We start from the raw sequence: 24,261 nt of genomic DNA, 5'->3' as shown, positions 1-24,261 counted from the left end.
GACTTGAAAACTGAACTGAGATTTGAACCAACAGAAAGCAAGGCAGACTCTACTATCCAATCTAACACGGCTGGCTGAAATCTTGCTAAAGCAAAATAATCTACGTTCTCCTAAGAACTATAAAAGAACTCTGAGTCTACACAAGATAATATTCACAATTTCTACGAAAGAATCCAAAATTAATTGATATATTAAGAACCAGAAAAACATCCATTCTTAATGGAAAAGACAGTCAACAGATGTCAACTGTAACATGACCCATATGTTGGAATGATCAAATAAGGACCTTAAAGTAGCTATTTTAACTATGCTCCAAGAGATCAAGGAAAATATACATGAAATAAATGAAAAGGTAGGTATCTCAGTAGAGAGAGAGTATAAAAAGAGCCAAACAGAAATTTTACAACTGAAAAATACAATACCCGAAATAAAACATTCACTAAACAGTCTTAAAGAGGAATGAAGACAACAGAGGAAAACGATAGTGAACTTGAAGACAGATCAATAGAAATGACATAAAGACAAAAAGGCTGAATAAAACGAATAGAGTTTCAGGGAACTGTGGGACAATGTCAAAAGGTCTAATATATGTGTAATTGGCATCCCACAGAGAGACAAATTGGGGCCAAAAAAAATTTGAAGAAACAATGACACAAAGGCTCCCAAATCTAGTGACATAAATGTACAGATTCAAGAAGCTTAGTGAACCTCAAATAGTATAAATTCAAAGAATACCACACCTAGACACATCATAATCAAACTACTGATAATCAAAGATAAATTTAAAAAAATCTTGAAACCAGCCCCAAAATATATTACATACAGGGAAACAACAATTTGAATAACCATGACTTTCTCTTCAGAAACATGGAGGCCAAATGATACTGTTGAGGAGGAAGGAGGATCCACCCAGAATTCTACATCCAGAGAAAACATTCTTCAAGAACGACATTAAAATAAAGATAACTTCAGATAAAGGAAAACTAAAAGAATTTATCATGGGCAGACCTGTACTACAAGAATTGCTAAAGGAAAATTTTCAGCTGAAGGGAAGTCGTATCAGAGGAAAATCTGGATCTTGAGGAGCATCATAAACGCTAAGTATAAAAAGACTTTTTTCCTCAAAAGTTCTTTTGAATATGTGTAAATGTTTAAAGAAAAATTATATTACCTATTAGTATTTTCACTATATATTACTTCATATATATGTAAAGTCCACACACACACACACACATATATACATGTATCAGTATATCATTATTTCGACATAATGATAACAAGGACATTTCATCAGGAAGAAAGAGCAATTATCAATGTGTATGCGCCTAATAACAGAGTTCAAAATATAATAAATAGAAATAGACAGAATTAAAGAGAGAAATGGGCAATTCCACAATCATAGTAGAAGATTTTGAAATCCCTATCTCAGCAGCTGATAGGACGAGACCAAAAAAATCAGTAAAGACTAGAAGATCTGAAAAATACCATCAACCTCCTTGACCTAATTGAAATTTATAAACATTACATCCAAGAACTGCAGAAAATACAGGATTTTCAAGTACATGGGGAATACGTATTAAAATAGATCATATGCTGGGCCATAAAACAAATCTCAATAAATTTAAAAAGACTGAAACCATACAGAGTGTTTATGACCACAATGGATTAATTTAGAAATCAATAACAATAAGAGCAACAGAAAACTCACCTATTTGGAAATTAAACAAAACACTTCTAAGTATTTCGTCAATCAAACAAGAAATCACATGAGAATTACAAAATATTTTGAACTAAATGATTATGCAAACACAACATACCAGAATTTGCAATATGCAGCTAAAGCAGTGCTTAGAGAAAGGCATAACTTTAAGCCTTTACATTAGGAAAAAAAAGTATATAATCAATGATCAAAGTTTCTACCCTAAGAAACTAAAAAAAGAAGAGCAAAGTAAGTCTAAAGTAAGTAGAAAAAAGAAAATACTAAAGATGAGACCAGAAATGAATGAAATAGAAAGCACATAAATAATAAAGAAAATTAGCAATGCCAAAAACTGGTCCTTTGTGAACATCAACAGAATTGACAAACGTCTAGCAGACTGATCAAGGAAAAGAATGAGAACACAAATCACCAGTATCAGAAATAAAAAAGCGGTTCCCATCACAATTTCTACAAATAAAAAAGATAAGAGAATAATATGAGCAACTTTATGCCAACAATTTGATAACAAGGTGAAACAGAAAAATTCACTGACAAATACAATTTAACAAAATTGACACGAAAAGAAACAGAAAATTTAAACAGCCCTACATCTACTGAAGAAATTACATACATTATCAAAAATCTTCCCCAAAGGAAAATTCCAGGCTCATATAGTTTCACTGGTGAATTCTATCAAATATTCAAGTAAGAAATAAGAAGGATCTTACATAAACTTTTTTCAAAGACGAGAGAAACAAGTATGTCCCAACTCATTTTATGAGGCCAGCATAACTCTAATACCAAAACCCCACAAAGTCACTACAAAAGAGAAAATTATAGACAGATATCCTGCTTTAACATAGACACTAAAATTCTTAACAAAACGTTAGCAAATTCAAGAATATATAAAAGGGATCATCATAACCACGCAGGGTTTACACCAAGAATCTGTTTCATATTCAACATTTGTTTCATATTAAAAAAGCAATCAATGTAACACACCATAAACACAATAAAGAAGGAGTGACATCATCAAGATGGTGACATAGGTCATTCTTTTTTTTTTTTTTAAAGATTTTATTTTTTTTCTTTTTCTCCCCAAAGTCCCCCACCCCCAGTACATAGTTGTATATTCTTAGTTGTGGGTCCTTCTAGTTGTGCCATTGCATAGGTCATTCTTGATCTCAATTCCCCCTCACAAGAGAATCAACTAACAACTATTCATGTATAAGACACCACTGTGAAAAATGTAGAAGAGAGGGGTAAGGCTGAAGCACCCCCCAGCGCCACAGAGACTGAGATGGACCACATTAAAAGGGTAAGAGGAGCAGTGACACATGGCCCCATCCCCAGGCCAACACAGCACTGCACCAAGAGCACCCCCTTGAGCCTACAGTTTCTTCAGTTGGGGGGAAAAAAGCCCAAGGTGAACATCCAATTACCCCAGTTTGTGCTTCACTAGTCAGGAGGCCCACTTGGGTCTCACTTCACAGGGATTATGGATTATGGTAGAATCTGTGGGGCTTGATCACTGGGGATCAGATTGTGATAGAGAAGAGGGTGAGCCTACAGCAATCAGAGCTCAGTTCTTGGCAGACTGAGTTCCTACCAATAGTGGTAACCAAGTAGAAATCATAACCAACAGCTTTGCTCATCTGCAGAGCCAAGACAATGGTCCAGTCTGACCAGAGAACTCAGCAGGGCACATGTCTGCCTGATTTGAGACCTCAAGCAACAAGCGTTTCTGGCCTTGGAGGGTGTTCTGCTGCTCTGTCCAGGCAGGGAAACTAATTCATAGCTCTGTCTACTGCTGAGTGTAGCTCCCAGTCTGGAGGGATTAAGAAGCCTGACTGGAGCACATGTGAAGCTGTCCAGCAGCACTCAAGCAGAGAGCCCAATCAGCAGCTCTGTCCATTTGCAGAGCCAAGCTGGTAGCCCCATCTGGCCAGAGAGCTTGGTGCACAGTTCTGCCAGATTTCCTTCTTCTCTGAAATATACGGTTAATATCCGCCTTACAGATCACCCAGGATTGTTATGGGGTGAGGAAAAGATGAGGATATGAAAACTATCTCAGACCTGATAATATATACAATTATGTAATAGAGTTGGGACACAGAGGTGGGAGTGTCAAAACTCCAAGTTATAATAATAGAATAATAAAAAAATCATTAAGCAATATCTTGTTTGCTGCCATTTCACTACCTAACAATCAGCTGCAAGGCAGACACAGATGGACCACTGCCCCCGCTGCTCCCCTGCCTTCTCTCATTGCCAGAAGCATGTTCATAACCAATCACTCAGCACAAGATGAATCCAATGTGAGTGGGCAGCAATTCCCCCACAGGGGACAAGTGGGGACAAAGGACACACTGCTGACACAGTTTTGTTAGAACAACTTAAATGGGAAACTGGCAAGATGCTAAACCATAGTTTGGGAGAAAAACCATTCTGGTAATGTCAGAAAAGAATCTACACTCAACCCAAAAAGATGACATCTTACCGATTTGTGATGATGTCATCCCAGATGTTCATTGGGTCCATTTTAGCATCCGGATATCTGTTTGTCCAGGTTTTTAGAAGTCTCTTAAGGGGAATTTGAGATGATAAATTACCTAAAAATAATATTAGAGAATGACTATATCCACAGCTCAATGACAAGACCAACTTATAAAGTGAGCTCCTATAGTAAAGAGAAACTTAATTCAAATTTCTTGTCCAAATTAAAAAATTCTGTCTCCTTTTGCAACAGGAACACAAAGCTACCATATTAAAACTAATATATTCTGACATTAAAACTCAATTTCTTAAGGATATAGAGTAAAGATGTAGAAATAAATACACACAATTTTTACACTTAGCACAGGTCCACAATCCTTCACCCATAATACCAAAATCTAAAAAGCACTGAAAACTGAAAAGTTTTTTTCATAAGATTGCAGCCCATTTTCTCATTGGCAAAATCTGATCTGAGTCGGCATTAGGGCTACTTACAGTCTTTGTTTATGCCATTCATATGAATGTTTATCACGTAAGCTGGAGACACATCATTGTGTTTAATTATGGAACACTACCCCAGACCCTGGTGAGTGCATAAGGTTACATCATCATAATAATATCCAAAACAATCTGGCCTCAAAGGTTTCAGAAAGGGGATTCATAATAATCCTCATGAAATTTACATTTCACATTGCTAATGTTTAAAGCTTTAGATTTCTCTTTCTGTGGTGGGAAAGCAGTGGGTAAGAACATAAGCTTAAATCAGAGAGTCTTGGGTTCAAACTCTGCATCTTTTACTAATAAGCTTAGGCAAGTTATTTAATCTCTCTCAGCCTCTATAAAATGAGGAGAAAGAATGTACATCTCATAAGGCTGTTTTAAAAGCTAGGTTATACAGAAAAGAGAGATTAACATAACTCCTCAAAGTAGAAAACACAATGAATGATATATCATTAATAATATGTCCTTGAAAAATAATTCTCCAAATTTAAAACTGGGAACAGTTAGGTTGATAGATATGAATACCAATTTTTATTAGTACTCTAAAAAGTGTTTTTCATAATTATTTTTAATTATTTAGGACAAAAACTGAAATTCAGATTTATAACTAAGATATGTTACTATTGCAAAGATGTAATATACTCTTTTCCCTTTGACTCTGGGGGGCTTCTCATAGGCACCAGGACAAAATCCACTCATTGGTGGCAAAAAGACCTTCAAGATCTGGGGACTGCTACCTGCAGCCTCACATCCCCTCAGGCCAGGCCACCTGGCATCCAGTCACAGAACTTGGGGCACCTCAGGGACACTGCAGGCTTTCTGTCAGGCAGGCACTCTGTGAGCCCCTCTCTCTCTATTCCATGTTCAACTCAGGCCCTCCTCCAGTAGTCTCCTGCATTCCTCAGTCGAGGGCAGGTTCTGTGTTTCATCCGGGATCCTATGCACACCTCTGCCTCAGCAGGTATCATGGGTGTTGGAATACTTTTTTGAAGCTTCTCCAAGCTAGGCAATATGTTTTATTTGGCTTTGCATCTCCAGTGCCTAGAATAGTGCTTGACCATTTTAAACATTTATTTCAATGACCTTAAAGCATATACTTGTAGAATGAACTCAAGGCAGTTTCTAGTCCATACATTAAGAAACATGTACTAAGCAAAAAAATCAGATGCCAAAACTCTTCTATAATTATAAAAGAAAAAAGTAATGGTAGGTTATAAAAATTACCTTGTTTGCTTATAAAGCTGATGAACTCCTGAATTTCTATTAAAGTTTGTAGAGATTGCAATTTGGTGAGTCTACTTCTCTCTAAAAGGACATCAATACTAGAATAGCTCTAGAAAAAAGACATTTAGTACTGTTTATAAATCAATATATTGCTTTAAATTTTAATATAGTTCTCTCAAACATGAAATATGGCAACTACCCAACAGAAACATCAATTGGTACACAATGTGTCTCAGAGTAGTTAATTAGTACATCATAGAAGCAATTAACAAATGGTTTAAATTTTTTAAAATAATTTAGGTTTTAAATCACATTTTGGTCCAGCAAAATCAATAAAATCAATATAATCAGGCTATCATTGCATCTATTTGACACCAATTTTTTAAAATCACAGCATCCTATAATGTAAACCTGCCAACTACAGAAGCCAATTCTTTCTTCTTCAATAAACTTCCTCTTGAGTGTACTAATCAACTTCAAAAAAGTTTAAAAAATAAAAATAAAGACAATGAAAGAGTATGCTTCTATGGTCAATATATGCCAGTGACAAATGTTGTTAATAACACTCTACACAAGACATTGACTTTAAAAACAAACAAACATCAGAGGAAGATTCTCAGAAAAGCAAAAGGAAAGAAGGCATAATTGCAGAAAATGAACAGGGAAGATTAATCCATATTCTTCTCCAAAAAGCAACCAAACTTCTGTTCAGCTACTTCAAATAGAAAAGTCTGCTCTCAAGTGTTCTTTAACAGCGTGAGAAAGATAAAAACCTAAAGAAAAACAAAAACTGGAACTTTTTTGGGGGGGGATGGTTGGTGAAGAAGATTGGCCCTGAGTCAACATCTGTTGCCAGTCTTCTTTTCACTTGAGGAAGATTGTTGCTGGGCTAACATCTGTGCCAATCTTCCTCTGTTTTGTATGTGGGATGCTGCCACAGCATGGCTTGATGAGCAGTGTGTAGGTCCACACCTGGGATCCAAACCTGTGAACCCTGGGCCACTGAAGGAGAGCAAGCGAACTTAACCACTATGCCACCGTGCTGGCCCCAAAATAGAACTTTTTAAAACAGAAAAAAGTGATTAAAAAAGCCTTAAGACAAAGGATAGAGTGGAGATAGCAGAAGAAACTGGAAGAATAGAAAGAAGGAAATAGGTAGTATGAAATAGTAAAGGAACATTTTTGCTTGTTGATTTTTTTATTCATGAGTTTACTGACTTTAAAAAATACTATAGAAATGGTCTATTTCAGATTGGTATATCCATATTACCTGCATGAAAATCCGAATGCAATTTTCAATATAATATTTGGCTCTGTCGACATCATCTTGTAGGATATAAAGGAGACTCAATTCCTGACTGTAATGAAGCTCTACAAGGACCTTCTGGAGCTCCTTGCTCACAGCTTCATCAATAAATGTCAGCAGGGACTGGTCTCCCTCACCTTGCAGAAGTAGCTTCAGCTTGCTGCGGATCATGTAAGGTAGATAGGTCTCCTAAGGAGAGAATCTGCTTGTAACTTCAGAAAACCAATTGAATTATGCCTAATTATTTTATTACTATAATATTGTTTGGTATAATTTTATAGGTCAAGATTTAGAGCCAAAGTGATGATGTTTCAAACCTAAAACTAAAACTTTTAAAACTAGTTCATTTAAAATTGCTCATTTTGTAACCACAAAATATAGGAACACGTCCTACAGAAAAAAGGAACTACTTTTAGTTGAAAGACAACTGGATGATACATACAAAATGAGGAACCTATAAGGACAGCCAACACAGCAGCAGTGTGAGAGGGATCAGGAGAGCAGCCTCGCTCTAGGAGTTGGGTGACCCTGTGTGTGGGGAGCCGCCTTGCTCCAGGAGTTGGGGCAGGCCCATGTGTAGCCGGTGATTCAGTGCAGAGACAACAGGAAATATTCTTCCATGTAGTCATACCAGAGATGTTAATACATATTTTTAAATGCATCCCATTTGTTTTGAAGGTTAGCTAAAAGTGATTAGAGAGTAAACAATACTATGGAGTTTGTGGGGGGAGTCAGGTTACTACCTTGTTTTTGAAAAGTTTTAAACAAACTTCATTAATTAGAAAACACCTGACTATCTAAAATATTTATTTCATTGACCTCAAAAATAATTCTACCCACCTGATAAAATGGTTCATTCCACATTTTATTTAAATCTGGAGGGTTCGCACTGTCAACACTGACTGTAGAACAGTATGCCAGTGATTTCCACTCAGCAAGTTGGTTATAACAGTCAAGGGATGCAAGTTCCCAAAAATCCTTCTCAGCTTCCATAGGCTCACCATCTACCCACTCTTGTTTATTGAGAGCCTGGCAAAGAAAAGTTCCTAAGATTGTTTTACAAAGTTGGAAAGAATACGATGAAAGCATCTGTATCATAAGTAGCGTAATATTTATACTAAGGATAATCATTTTCAGATTTATGACAAGGTGAGAGAAAATGGAAAATAGCATTAACAGTGAATAGAATAAAAAAAAAAGGAATCTTAGAGTAATAAATATAAAAGTCCTTACCAAGATGAAACTATTTCTCTGAGAAACTTACCAGTGAGGCCACTTAATAAACCGAGGACTTTAAATGATCCATAATTTGATTTAAATCAATACTGTGGGTTATTTACTACTTAAAAAGTTCTTAGAATAAAAATTAGAAAATAGGACATTTACAGAAAATTACAGAGGATTTTACAACCCGGATTGCTGAATCAAGAGTCTCATAGCTTACAGACCCTGAATGTCAACTACTTGCTGGACATCTACACTTGGATAGTCACTGGCAACTCAAAACACAAAGTGTACAAAAGTGAACTTATAGTTACCTTCCCCAAACCAATTCTTACCTACTTCTTTATAAATGTTTTACTTACTAAAGGAAAATAATCTACTCAAACAGAAATTATTTAATAATAGCAGATATTGAAATAACATCTTACAGTTCTATAGTACTTGGTAAGAAATGCTTTCTCTTTTATTCAACGATGTTTTCTTAAGAAGAGCAAGAAATACAACAAGAATTATTTCACATTTGGTTATTTTGAAACCATTCCTTTAATCTAAGGAATAAAGCTGAAATATTTTGAAGCTCTAAATCCTAAAGCTGACAGTTTTTCTATTTAGAGAACAAGTGGTTAAGAAACTGACATATTTGCCAGAGATCAATTTTACCTCATTATACTGCTTAACGGCTTCAGAATAATCATTTCTTGCTTCTGCTAATAATGCATTCTGAGTGACTTGCTTTGTTCCTATCTCACTATTAAAAATCCCACGGAGGATGTCATATTCTCCAATTGATCTATACAGTCTATAAAACAACAACAACAAAAGTCCAAATCAGTGAATGCTCCAATATTTTTGAAGTATTTATTCTAATGAAATGATACTAAATCAAGATGTCACACATTATGTTAACTAAAAAAGATATATGTTATTTTTGTTTTATAAAAATATAAAATCTTAAAAATTTTGAAGTTACCATTAGGTTTCATTACTTTGGTCATACAGAAGGCAGAAATTATTCTAAAGTGAATTTAAAGTGAAATCTGAAATTATCATAGGTCTACAATGTATAAATTGTCTCATTAAATAAATCTCTTCTGGTTTAATGCATTACAGGAACACTCCACATTACCTGTGGGTGACCGCTTTGGAATCTCTGTCTAGCCCTAAAACCTAGAACGTAGCCAAAAATCCAGAAGCAAGTAAAAAGTAATCCCAGTCCTACTGATGCCATGTTGTAATCCATGTTCTATGACCAGCTCAATTCTACTGACAAGTAATTTTATTCTAGATGTAATATTTGATAGAGCATTCATTCATCTCATCAGCACAATCTCCTTGACCCCATCAACAAAACTTCCCCTTTAAGATATGCTCAAGAAAGTTTGTTCCATGCCCCCTGGCAATTTTTTTCAATTTTTAAGTCTCAACATAAATATCATCTCTTCCTAAACCTATAGTCACTTGATGTGATTCCTTCTTAGTTTTCCTGCAGTTTGGTCCCTTCCCGGGTATGATATCTTTTATTACATGAAAAGAGCCCAGGGGCTCTTTCTCAGAGCCTACCGATTCCAAATGTAGGTAGAAATCTAACAGATATGGCTCTTATTGCCCTGCTCATAGAGGGCTAAAAGTAAGAAAGTAGAGACAGAGAGATGGGAGGTAGGATAACAACTCACAGCCCAAGAGCCCAAGAGGAGATGGGAGCTACAAACATTTTCCAGAAATTCAGAAAAGAGATGAGTTTCATGTCCATCTGACACTGGCCTCAAGGTCCCTGGATTATGTACACTATAACATGGTCAAAATGATGATCATGATATATCAAGGAAAGGCTAAATTATGTTCTGAATATCGTTTGAAAGGAATACAAAAATATTACATACAAAAGTATGAGGAAGTATCAAATGAAGTTATAAAAAAAATGTTTAAAGTTTAGGCCCTTAAAAGTTGTGTGCTTCATTGACCCAGGAAAAACACATTATATGAGTTTCTCACTCCCTGGAAACACTATATATACACACAGTGTTACTTGCTGTTCTCTCGTACATCTGAAACAACAGGATAAAGATGGCTCTTGTGTGAATCAGTGTTAGCTAAGAGACAATCTCTGAACTGCCCCAGCATTTACCTTGCCTCTCAGAGAACTCACTACCTCGTACTTCATGTTATGGTTAGTTAAGCATATAGGTATACATTTCCTACACAAAACATGGCTAGTTTTGTGAGTTTGTGAGAAATGTCTAATTCATATTTTAATTCTTCTCAGCACCTGAAACAACGCCCTCCTCACTCACAGCACCAATTCAGAAAGGAAGAGAGAAATGACTATAAAAGAGAGAGAAGTGCAAGGATGCCTCACCCTCACCTTTACTCTTTTTTTCTCATAGAACCTGGAGATCTAAAAATCAGTGCTATAAAATCAAAGTTCAAATTAAATTTCAACCTAATCCAACATTCTCCTCAAAATCAGGCATTGGTTTTCTTATGACAAAACCACAGATAAGGGAAGAATCAAGACATAATGCAAACTGGCATAACCACAAAACGGAATTTGTTTTTCCCAAATAAACAAAATAATTGGATTAAATTGTTTCCAAAATTTTAAGTCCTGCTGAAAATAAGTCATTCTCTATTCGATTTAGCAAAGCAGCAAAAACATATAAAACACTAGGAACTGTAAGTTACAACCACACTATATAGGAAAAAAAAGACTGTAGTACATTGAAAGAAATTAAAAGGTTTAATTAATGTTCTCTTTCCTTGAGCAATACATTCCTCATCATGACAACTATCCTTGACTCATGGAATGGTACTCAGGCTGAAAGATTTTTCAAAAAATTTCATAGACTGTTACTATCAACTTGATTTGTTCATTTTCTGCCAAAATAAAGCCAAGATTTTTCTGTATTACTTTGGTTAAATTCACTGTTTTCCCAACAATATCTGCATCACAGAGCTTACTTAGCAAGTTCCATCCATCTGACAAAATCAGGGTAGAGACAGGGTCTCCCTCGAACTCGCTTGGCAGGTGGCTCTTCAGGCAGCAGGTGGAGCAAGGCCTCCTCCAGAAGGCGGACGCCTACAGGCTGCTGCAGACTGGCCAGGCAGCTGGCACTGACAGAAGCTGGGTTGAGGCTCAGCAAGTCTGCGTGTTGGCAACTAATTTCCTGTGAAACCACAAACACATGTAGCTATTTAGCCTGTGGTACTTCGCCCATATCATCACAAGTGAATAAATCATTTTGCTAAACATAAAAGAAAGTTTTGATGTAAGTAGTGATACAACCAAAAGTTTCTCTGTGTAATTCTATTAACAAATTTTCCTTAACATTTGATTTGCTCAAAGGAGGAGATGACCTTTTATATTTACACTTCTAATCCATGGATTAACTTAAAGCAAGGAAACTACTAGTAAAATATGAAGATTTTTATGTATATTCTATATATCCAAACAACAATTGCAGTTTCCAGGAATATTTAGCCTGAATAGATATGTTTCCAAAGCAGTTGAAACACAAAGATTTCATATCCAATCACCAAAAAGTAGGTACATTCACCTCTGTTATTCTATTCAACATCATTTTTTCCATCTTTTTCCACCCAGGGGCTAACTTATTTAATAATATTGAATACAGGATTTCAGGAACTATTATATTGACCTTTACTTTGTAACTCTCAATTTGAGAGTTCTCTAATTACGAAAATAATGAAAAATAAGCCCCACATCAATATTGAAAACAATGTGAATAGTGTGACAACATTTGCACTAAATGGAAGAAATTTGCACTAGACTAGAAGAAAACATGGGCATTCAGGTCTTATGTGTGTGTCTGTGCATGGACACACACGCAGATTTCTGGAAGACAGTCATCCCCATACATCCACACCAGCCTTTTCCTGCCATCCTTGCAGCTGTGTCATACAAGGACCCCTTGCTAAGTCTGACCAAGTTACTACCAAGCCAACCTGAGTTTTATATTAGGGGTCTTGGAAGAATACAGATTCTCCAAAGTAAGCAAACAAACAAAAATGTTCCTCATTCAGAGAAGGAACTAGAGGTACAGGAAAGAAAATCCAAATAAAATTCTATTTCAATTAATAACATATGAAATTAAAAACAAAGCAATTAATAACATAGTTGAGGTGTCAGCTTTTGAGATAACACCATTCTAATTTGGACAGGGAAGCCCAGGATATTTTTAAAGTTGTCTTTTTTTTGTTGGGGAAGATTCACCCTGAGCTAACATCTCTTGCCAGTCTTCACCTATTTTGCATATGGACCACCACCACAGCATGGCCACTGACGAGTTGTGTAGGTCCACGCCTGGGAACCAAATCTGGGCCACCAAAGCAGAGTGCATTGAACTTAACCACTAGGCCACCAGGGCTGGCCCAATATATATTTAATTTTCAAGTAATCCCTTCATTATACAAATATTAACTGAATGCCTTCTATACTTCAGACATTGTGGTAAACATGTTGTCCCTGACTGCATGTAGCTTAGGATTTATTCCTATTTGCCCAAGAGAAGTCTTTTGTGAAACGGTTTTAATAAATAAACAACTATTATTGGGATATCATTTCTCTCTATATAAATGTGTGCTCATAATTTAAATGAGTCTGTAATTCTCTTTTCAAGAAGACTGACTGTTGTGTATAATCTTGCTGACAGTATCATTTTACTTTATAAAGAATGATTTGCTAAGCAAAAAAACTTCAGCCAACCAATTTTACTTCTTATAAATTCCAAAATAGAACAAAGTAATGAAGCCTAATTTTTAAAATGTTGACATCTAATGGAATTAGTAACAATACTCCTTGTTTGTACCTTTATCTCATTGTATTAGGTGAAGCCAGGGGTCATTTCTTCATTTCAAATATTCCATCGTTCTTAAATAGAGATATGCATATAGAATACCCTCAACAAGTGTTTTTGTAAAGAAAATCAAAATTTTATATAAAGATCAAACAAGCAATGAATAGCATAAATGTAGGGTACCAAATTAATGTCTGTTTGCCAGTCACTAACCGCATCGTGGAAAAACAGCTGAATGGATTTTTCTTCCAATTGGAAGGTTAGAGTTAGGATAGTCTGACAAATACAGGATATGCCACAGACAAAACTCATTTGGGGAAGTCATGGTAGGGCAGTGGTATCTCCAAGAGACAGTCATCCTTGCTAAACAAGAACTCATACGAATGCTATGCCAAACACACTATGATGTCATGGAGAGAGAACATAGTTGTGGTTTCAGATATGAATCATAACTAGAAACTCACAGTAGCAAATGCTGCAGACTGCAGGCACTGACTTACATTCATGCTGCTTTCTTCATGGTCAGTGCCAAATAACAAGCTCCAGGGTGAGGAGAAGTTACTTACAGACTTACTGATGGTTCATGATTCTCCTACACAACAATGGAAAAACTAGTTTTTTAAATAAATATAGGGACAAAACTAGGAAGTGAGATTTTAAAAATCACTTCAGACTACAATGTAAAGAGAAACTTATTTTGAAATACTGGCCAATTCAACACAATTTCTCAAAACTTATCTTTAGTGTGGCTGAGAGAAAAACACTGAAGGAACTTTACTTGCAAATTACAAACCAATAAAAATAGAACTAATACATAATAAGAAACTATATTAATAGTTTCATGCTGCATCAAAAAGAAAAAAAAAGAAAAACTAGTACTTCATCTCAGGGAATTATTATCCAATTAGTTGGCAAACCAAAGCTACTGATAAGTTGTACTAAAGGATATAGTTTTTTAATTACTCCAGGGACATTACTAGTTACAAAAATACTAGAATGAATCAAAGAGATTTTCTATCAGGGACTTTGTAATGATCCATGTTTTGAATGGCAAAGAAAATATTTCCTATATGAAAAAAGTATTGCCTAATTACAAAGGTCTTCTCTGATGACTCCATCTAAGTATCTGTAATGGTACATACACCTGACCCCAATCAACAGGCTGTCTGCTGAGCTGTTTCATTACTACCCTACATTACTTTAGTACTTCTATATTACTCAAGTTCTATGACACTTACTACTACTTCATGTTATCTTCTGCATTTGTCTGTTTATTGTCTGCTACCCATCTGGACTGTAAGTTCTAGGAGGGTAGGAATTTGTGCCTCTTCATGACTGTGTCCTCATCATTGAGAACAGCAAAGCATGTGCTCAGTCAACATCTCTTGAAGGCAGTCAGGAGGCAGGATAGAATTTGGTGAAACACTACATAAGGAAAAACAGCTAAACAACATGCAGAGTTCAACCAAAATACTGAAGGGACTGGCTTATTAAAGATGAGAACATTTTTATACCAAATTTAATGTCTGATTATTCTGTCATATATAAGGGTTTTTTAAAAAAAATACAGATAAATTACATCCACCCATCTGGGAAGAGGTAACCCAAATAGAGTACATCCATTCTGTTAAACACCTTGTGTTTGAACTTGTGAAACAAAGTTATTATGATGAGAAGGCATATTTTATGAAGCGCAACTTTTACCTGGATACAGGAGATGAAAGGTGGAAAGAAAGAGACAGTGGTGTTAAGAAAATTATTGAAGTCCTGGAGCAACTTCTGAGTAATGTTGTTTTTTTCAGACATGGTCTTATATTTATCCATCTCTTTTATAATTCCAGAAAACAAGCTGCCAAAGAGCTGCTTTGCAATTATTGGGTCTCTCTGTAAAATATTCAAAACAAAGACAAATTGAGATCTGAAGTAAAAATGCTATAATTCACCAATTACTTGAAAATACAAACTGTTGCAGACAATCTACTATACATCTCAATTCTATTTAGAAAGTTTTAACAGGCATTGACAAGGGTAGTATTTGGAATTTAACCAAATATATCCATTTGACACATGCCTTATAAAAGGTTTGACAGCATGGATTTTGACCCAGAAGTATGAATCTAAAAGCTGGCTTAATCACATACGTAACCCATAGCTTAACTCCCGAGTGAGTCCGGGCCTTCAGATTCCTCATCTTTAAAATGGGATAACAGGGGCCAGCCCTGTGGCTGAGTGGTTAAGTTCGCGTGCTCCACTTTGGTGGACCAGGGTTTTGCTGGTTCAGATGCTGGGTGCAGACCTAGCACGCTCATCAAGCCATGCTGAGGTGGCGTCCCACATAGCACAACTAGAAGGACCTACAACTAAAATATACAACTATGTACTGGGGGGCTTTGGGGAGAAGAAGAAGAAAAAAAAAAGATTGGCAACAGATGTTAGCTAGGGCCAATCATTAAAAAAAGAAAAAAATTAAAATATAAAACGAGGATAGCAGAACATCTCACAGGGTTGTGGTGAAGATAATGCATGTCAAATGCTCAATGCAGTAATGGTAAGACCTTGGAGACAAATTAAATTAGATTTTTAGGTATTACCCTCACATCTGCATCATAGTGAAGCTTAAGATAAGTAACTGATGAACTTAAATACCAATTTTAATTTTCAAAGTTCCAGCATTATGACCCCTTAAACTGTTAAACCATCAGTAGCCATTCTGTGTTTTTCATGTTTGGGACATTCAGCTGTAACAGCACACTACCTGCCGTATTACAGCTTTAACCCTCACACTCCATGATCATAGAAACATTATCTTTTATTTGTGTCTATGACACCAGGACTAACAACAGTTCACAGCACGCAGTGTCTATTTTTTAAATAAAGGTGTGAATGCATGAATAAACAAAATTTAAAAATTATTTTGCTTGATAGAAGTTGTGTCTGAATAAAAGTAAAACTGGATTTGTTCTTTATTAATTTAAAGTAATGTATTTGTCTTATAAAAAGCTATATAAAATTTTAGAAAATATGGATCAGGAAAAAAGAAGAAAATATATATAACCTATACATACACTGCATGGAGGCAGTCACTGCCACAGGTTGGTCTTTTACTGACATGCACACTCTTTTATATGGTGTCTATTGTTTGGTAACCTGCTTTTTTCACTTAACATGTAGCAGACAGGCTTCCATATCTACAACTCACTGATTCTTGAGTCTTGTGTACAAATTCCTTCATTTCCCAGAGAGTTCCACATGTTCATTCTCTTCCAATAATGGCAGTGGTACTTAAGACAAATAACTTCTTCAGAGCAATGGGATGCTGCTGCAGGACAGGTCCTGTAATTGCTTGTTTACATGATCCTCTTTACTTCTCTTCACGTGAGGCTCATGATGAAGAATGGCACCCCAGGACAGCAGAGGGGGCCTCACCTGTTTTGTCTAACGTGTACCCCAGTGCTTAGAACAGTCCCTAGCATACAAAAGGAGTTGCTCCATAGATAAACATTTGTTGAATAAATAAAGTATTGGAATTTGAAAAATATAAAGGAACACATTCCTGCTTAAAGAAAAGAAACAAATGTAGTCAGGCTTTTTCTTTTCTTTTTTTTTTTGTAGTCATGCTTTTTCAAAACAATATTCACCATCTTTATTTTTTCCAAGCACAAATTAGATGACTTGACTTGGACATAGGTCTCTTAACAGTCTCAGGCTTGCTAACCTGCTACCATCATTATATACCACATACCTCTCCAGCATGGACAGATGCAAATCATGCCTAGGAGTGAAGGGGTCAACATCATTTTTAAGGCAGTGATGTGAGTACATGTGTGCAAGGCACTAGAAAAACTGAGAAACAGCGGGAGCACAGAAAAAGCACTGGACCAGGTATCAAAACACAGAGGGGTCTTGCCCTTGCTCCACACACAGTAAGACATATGGCTTTAGCCATATTAGCCATTCTTTGCTAACTTTTAATTCTTCATCTGTAGAGGTGTCTAACAACTGCCTTTATGTCACAAAATTACTAGGAGAATCTAATGAGAGAAATGTGAAAGCACTCCCTAATAATCAAGGGCTGCACTGTGATGACAGTTAACATGAATTTCTATGTGGAATAAAACTGCATAGAGTCTCACACATACACATGAATGCAGAGAAAAATGATGAAACTGACCAAGGTCTGCAGTCTAGTTAACACTGTCATACTAATGTTAATATCTAGGTCTTAATAATATACTATGGTTATGTAAGATATCACCACTGGGGGAGGCTAGGTAAAGGGTGGGTGGGACTACAGACTATTTTTGCAAATTCCTGTCAATCTATAATTACTTATTTTTTTTTTATTTTATTTTTTTTTTGAGGAAGATGAGCCCTGAGCTAACTACTGCCAATCCTCCTCTTTTTGCTGAGGAAGACTGGTCCTAACATCCATGCCCATCTTCCTCCACTTTATACGTGGGACACCTACCACAGCATGGTTTGTGCCAAGCAGTGGCATGTCTGCACCCGGCATCCAAACCAGTGAACCCTGGGCCGCCGAGAGGTGGAACATGCGAACTTAACCGTTGCGCTACTGGCTGGGCCCTATAATTACTTAGATTAAATAAAAAGCTTAAAAAATAGTAAAGGGCCATGCAGATATAACCCATTATTATAATCAATATTATAATCCATATTTGTACTAGAAATTTAAGTACAATAAAATATAAAGCATTATATTTTAGTTGCCAGCATAATAATAATGCACTATATATATATATGTAATTACAATAATATAAAAATAACATAATACTACTCAAATTTTAAAAATTACTTCAATAAAAGTCAAAAGAATCTTATTCAGGCTTTTGGAGGATAAATATCCTGTTTTTATCAAAGAATTAAGCTAGAAAACTTCATTCACTCTCAATACTTTTATACCCTAATGACAGAAAAATATTTCCAGTCTTCTGCTATTAAGAGAATTAACAGAGAAGGAAGAATAGCAACACCACTGATAAACTAATCCTCTCCTGATCCTCCCCCAAGAAAGGATTTTGTATAAGCAATGACTGAAGTGGCTTAGCACCTTGAAGTTTACAATGATGTTTCACACGTTAATTTATTCTGACCAACATTATTGGTAAAAAAAAAAAGATTTCACTCTCTGATTTTATGGATGAAGACACTGTGGCTCAGAGCATTAAGTGACTTGACAAGGACCCCAACTGCAGGGCTATCTATCTTGCAGATGAGTCTAAATCAGAGCCTCACCACATAAAAAGAAGTTTTGGAGCCAGGTAATGGGAGAGTGAAGACTTGGAACAAGATCTTTTAACCAAGTCCATTGTTTAGGACAAATCAACATCTCATTCATGATATAGTGTAGCCTCAATCATTTTACCTTACACACAGTAGACCCCTGGAACTGTTAAACAGTTTTTATCTGTCAATAGAAAACGCAGGTTCAAGAACCAACCTGGGCCACAGCTTGCAAGGGAGTGATCAGGCTGCTGTATTTAATCTGAATGTCAGGAAGGTCTCCTTGACGGTAACTTCTGTACAAAATGACTTGGGCATCGTGCTTCATTTTTAACTCACTCTTGATCTCCTATAATCATTAGAACCGGAGAAGGAAGATTAGAACTCTTATTTAAGAAAATCAATAGTGCATGAGCTAATAAAATTGTTAGTACCTATCTTCAATATAAAGGTGAATCGATGACAATTTTTACCCAAACGGTTTAGTCATTACCAGTGTATGGTAGACGATAAATCCAAAATAAAAATCACTATGTCAGACAAGCAATGAAAAGACTATTTAAAGATTTATTAAAAACTAATAAATCTGAATATTTGTAAAATCAGAGAACTTGATTTAAAACTTTTTAAAGCCATAGATCAGAGGGCTATATTTCCTTTTAATTACTCTTAAAAGAAACCTTGGGTATAAGGCCCAGCATGATCACCATAGCCTCACCAACACTCTGCTCTTCCTGGCCCTGCTCATCCACTCACACTGGCTTTCCAGTGTGACTCACTGCTTCTTAGTCAATCCCCCAACTCTCCCCGACGCAGGTCCATGGGTGCTTGTTCATCGCTTTGCCTGGAATGGATTTCTACAGCTTTTCACTCATCATTTGCTTCCCATCTCAGATATCAGCTCTTCAAAGAGGCTTCCCTCACTACCTCCTTTAACAGGTCTTCCCCACACACGTTCGTCACTTGGTTAATTTCTGACACTGCACAGGTTATAATCTTAACTCATTCGTTCCTCTTCTCTGTTGTACACACTGGATTGTAGCTCCATGAGTGCTACTATTCCATTCACCTCTATATCACTATCAAGAGGAATGCCTGACATTGAGCACAACAGTCCAACAAATAAACAACCACAGTGCATGGCCTTCTGATTATCTCCATGCCATTCTTAATGAGTGGTCAGTCACTCCAGACTAGAACACCTGTGTCAGAGGGAATGCATGGCCTCACACAGCAGGGCGTTTAACATTTACTCATCATAAAAAGACCTTCTTTGTATCAGGCCAAAATACCTCCCTGCGACTTCTATCCAACAATTCTGGTTTTACCTCTTCCTTTTGCTGACTAGGTATCATTTCTTCAGGCATGCCTTCTTAGGTTTCAGGTTTAATTAGGAACCCAGAGCTACTTCTCTGAGTGGGCAAAACAGAACACCCTCCAGGTGTGATGGACAATGAGAAGGGGCATGGGATGACCTTAGGACACTGACTTTGGACCCTCATCTTCAAAAGAATAGTTGTAGTTACAGAGACAAGAAGAAGATGAAAAGTATATATTCTCCCCACAGAAGATACAGTGGAACCATTCAAGCACTTCATTCTCAGACTAGAAGTTAATTAAGTGGTTGAGGATTTAAAATGAATTAGAACAAAGACAGGGTCTTGTATTCATAATCTAGTCTTCCTTTCTTGAAACTTTTGTCATAATTACTGATTTATAAGTAATATTGAAGCTATGGCTAAACAAATTCTTCTATTACTTCCACATTTTGAGAAAGGTTTACTATTAATTCATGACACACTTGTGTCTCAAATCACTGCCTGCAGTGGACAGCTCTGGACCATCTCTGCCCTGCCTGCCCTTTCCTCTGGGCTCACTATTTCCTCCACATCTAGGCACCTCCAGGAGAGTGGCTGGCTGTAATGTGGCCTCACCCCTCCGACCACAGCTTATTGGTCCCACAGTGGCGTCCGACCCAAGGTGGGTCAAGGCTCTGGGCTTAAGGTAGGGTGGGGCCAATCCCTTCCCAGCAGGTAAAGTTGTACGAAGTAAAATTCAGGAATGATGGGTGGTCAAGTTCCCACCACATGGAGAAAGCCAGTCTGTACAGAGAGGAACAAAGCAAAGTTGCCATGACAGGCTGAGCCAAGTGGCAGAGATGGGGTCCTGGCAGTGCCTGTGAGACTCAGGGGACGGCCCACACAGGCTTCACTCCAAGATTTCCACAACCTCATCAGTGAGTCATGAACACCCTTTACATCTACATTAGTCAAAGGAGACTTTGGTCCATAAATAACTTTAACTCATAAGCACTGCTTCTGTAATTTTGGTTCGTAGACCAATACTGGAAGCAATATCTGAAAGGAAGCTTATTTCCTTACTATATATCTTTTGAAATAAAATAGGTATTTCTGACCAACTGAATTCTTGAAAAAGATACAAACCTTCTCTCGTTTTTGTTCAGCAACACCTTTTCTGGCATAAATCAAACTGAGCTTTTCTCGGTCCTTTAAAAATCGTCTCCGTAATCTTAATATTTCTGCCCGATTGTCTGTACCTGAAGAATACAAAGCAGGTTCATCACACATGGCCTATTCAACCTTCACCTCCTTCCCAGAATCCTCTAAAATAGAAGTGAGAATGCTTATCTCCATTTTTTACTTTTATTTAGTTGTGTTTTTTTTAATGACATAAGCCTATGAAGAACAGAGAACAACAGAGGGGAGGCTAATCAGTTTTGGAAGCCAGAGAAGAGAAAGCTGTAAGAGCCTCAGCCCAATCCTAGTGTCGCAGTGGAGAGAAGGGGGACAAAGCAATACCAGTGGAGAAGACTTGAAAGGCTTAGGGCCTGGCAGCACCAGGCACCTCCAAAGGAAAGGAGGAAGTGAGGCTGAAGCAGGAGGTGTGGTTTGTGCTAAAAGTGCAGAGCCTAGGGAGTGGACACAGGGCTCATGAGTGGAAAAGGCTAGCAGGATGGAGGCAGAGCCACTGCAGTGACCATAAGGACTTCTGGAACCTGGAGCTGCCTCCTCCTACTGGGCCCCAGAGTGCTAGCACCCAGGCCTGGAGCCCGCAGGCAAGAAACTGGAGATTTTGCCTCTGGGTAATAAACCAGCACAAAAGACCAGACAAAGATATGGACACGTCAGTGGTTTTATGTCCTGGTCTAGCCTCCCCTCTGCGATGGGAGGACACTCCTGATATGTAGCTATTCCAAAGGCCCTTTTAGTGCCCCACCTGGGAATACAAGCAAAAGGCCAAAAATCATCAGACATTTTCAGGAAATGGTCAAATATGAAAGAGAGAAACCAAAATAAATAACAGGGAAAGAGTAATAGCTCAACACAGACCATTCAGGAGAAAAATTTAAAAATTATCATTTATCAGAAAGATAAGATAAACATTACAACCGTTGATCAAGAGCTGAAGGGATGTTCAGAGAACAAAAAAGCTCATGGAAATTAAAAATATGACATCATAACTTAAAAGCAAGGATTAGAAGATAAGGTTGAAGAGATTTCCCAGAATATAGAGCAAAAGGAAAAATCAAGAAAATTAGAAGGATAATCCAGAAGGTCTGATATCCAAGCAAAAGGATTCCAAAAAGAGAAAAGTGAGATGAGGAAATCATCAACAAAATCACCCAAGAAAAACATTCCAGAACTGGAAAATATGAGTTAGCAGTCTGAAAGGGCCCACCTTATGCCCAGAAAAACAGATTAAAACAGACCTGCACCAAAGGACACTTCTGTGAAATTCCCTAAAACTGGTTTAAAAGAAAAGATCCTACGAGTGTCCAGAGAGAAAAGATCCAGTTCTTACAAAGGACCAACAAAGAGAACAACATCAGGTTTCTCAACTGCAACCATTGGGAGTAGGAACCCGGATGAGCTCACACTCAGAATCATACAGCTAAATGATCCTTTGGGGGTTAGTGCCAGCAAAAGCAACATATGGACATCAAGGTATCAAAAAAACTTCCTGCTTCTGAGCCCTTTCCTCAAGAAGCTACTTGAGGAGTGCTCCACCAAAAACAAGGAATAAACCAAGGAAGAAGAATCAGATCCAGGAAGGTTAAACAGACCCTCAAGATAAGGAGGAAATCTCTAGATGACAGCTAAGCAGACACCTGGAACAAGGCAGCTCAGAGGCTCCAGGAGAAATTTCTTTAAGAAGATGAAACATTTATATGTTGGAACACAGTAAAAGACAACCATGCAACTCAGAGGAATTTTGGTGATAAATATGTAGAAATCTAAGCATCTACAGCAAACTAATTATTAATACCCAGGAAAAATTATTGCATGAGAAAGGAAAAATAATCATAGTAGCACCCATGGCTCAATCACAATAGTATTTATGTAGTCCAAATATGAGGAAACTGAATATTGATGAAACCAAGACTAAGACATAACTATATCAGAGGAAGACGGCACAGGCAGAACTCATCCTGAGTGTGTGTGTGACAGATGGGGGTAAGGGATAAAAGGGAGCCAAATCCTCAATATCCATATACAAAGCCAAAAGAGAATGACTCATATTGAAAGAAAAAAAGAGAGCAATACAAAAATACTGTTTAAAGATATGGAAGTAAATACCAAAAACCTGGCTAAAAGGGTGTGAGTGGTTGCATCTGGGATTTGGGAAATAGGTATGGATGGTTGCTGATTCTTCTAACAAGCTTTGGAGAAGTATTTGCCTTTTTAAACTACATGCATGAGCCACTCTGATATAAATAACTAAAGAAAATGGAACTAAAGAATTAAACAAAATAATGGTTGAAAAGTGATATGTTAATTGTTTTAATTTCAAGTTTTTAAACTGTATTCCCATTCAAAGACAAAAATAGTATCATAGTAAATGTTAATTCACCATATTTTATGAACTTCCACATGCTCAAGAAAATACACATGCCCCAAAGAAGACAGTATGTGAAATGTTTTAAATCTGCAAAGGTACATGGGAAAACCCAAATATATTAATTGAATTAAAACAGACAGCTATTAGCATTCCTTTTACCAACTAAATTTTATGACTTTTTCAAATCTATATGGAAAACTTTTTAAGGAAAACATTAGTTTTCACCTGTTATCTTCCTTAATTTCTTTCCTTTGTTTTTTTTTTTTTGAGGAAGATTAGCCCTGAGCAAACATCTGCCAATCCTCCTCTTTTTGCTGAGGAAGACCGGCCCTGAGCTAACATCTGTGCCCATCTTCCTCGACTTTACATGTGGCACACCTACCACAGCATGGCTTTTTCCCAAGCAGTGCCAGGTCCACACCCGGGATCTGAACTGGAGAGCCCTGGGCCGCCGAGAAGTGGAACATGCGAACTTAACCACTGTGCCACCGGGCCGGCCCCATTTAATTTCTAAACACAGTCCCCCAATTCTACCTACATCATCGATAACATTTTTTTCACTCTAAAAATGTAGAAAGGGAAAGATTATGGAACAATTTAAGTTGTAGATAATAACTGCTATCATCCTCAGCAATTTTCATTTGTTTCTGTGCCTCATCCCCATTCAGTAAAGAAACCAACTTGTCCAGTCAGTCACTAGCAATCACCATAAGTTAACTGAGCTGCACACCACCACAAAGGTACACCTCTCTTTAACAACTCCATGGGAGGCTGCACGTGCCAGCGGGGGAGGAAGGGGTTGAGATGAGCAGGTGTAAAGTGTGAGAGGGACAATTTATAAGCAATGGGAAGGTGATGGTCACTTTGGGACTTGATTTTAACTTGGTGCTTTTATA

General features: G+C 37.0%; 1 protein-coding gene across 4 annotated transcripts in view; it reads right to left on the bottom strand.

Annotated features, from left to right (window-relative positions):
* PRKDC (protein kinase, DNA-activated, catalytic subunit) overlaps nucleotides 1-24,261 on the bottom strand; it is a 202,058-nt gene that overhangs the window by 38,560 nt on the left and 139,237 nt on the right. For all 4 annotated transcript variants that reach the window (XR_011421174.1, XM_070221373.1, XM_070221374.1 and 1 more), the window contains 9 exon segments: nucleotides 20,950-21,062; nucleotides 18,723-18,854; nucleotides 14,969-15,148; nucleotides 11,409-11,614; nucleotides 9,111-9,249; nucleotides 8,067-8,255; nucleotides 7,191-7,415; nucleotides 5,921-6,029; nucleotides 4,200-4,311 (listed from right to left, as the gene is read on the bottom strand). Coding sequence is in view for 3 of the 4 variants with exons in the window: in XM_070221373.1 (XP_070077474.1) it covers nucleotides 4,200-4,311; nucleotides 5,921-6,029; nucleotides 7,191-7,415; nucleotides 8,067-8,255; nucleotides 9,111-9,249; nucleotides 11,409-11,614; nucleotides 14,969-15,148; nucleotides 18,723-18,854; nucleotides 20,950-21,062 (1,405 nt within the window). In the remaining variant the exon portion in view is untranslated.

The sequence above is a fragment of the Equus caballus genome, chromosome 9 (assembly GCF_041296265.1).
Source record: "Equus caballus isolate H_3958 breed thoroughbred chromosome 9, TB-T2T, whole genome shotgun sequence".
NCBI lineage: Eukaryota > Metazoa > Chordata > Mammalia > Perissodactyla > Equidae > Equus > Equus caballus.
Note: the sequence above shows the minus strand (reverse complement) of the source record. Positions and strands in the feature narration are given on the sequence as shown.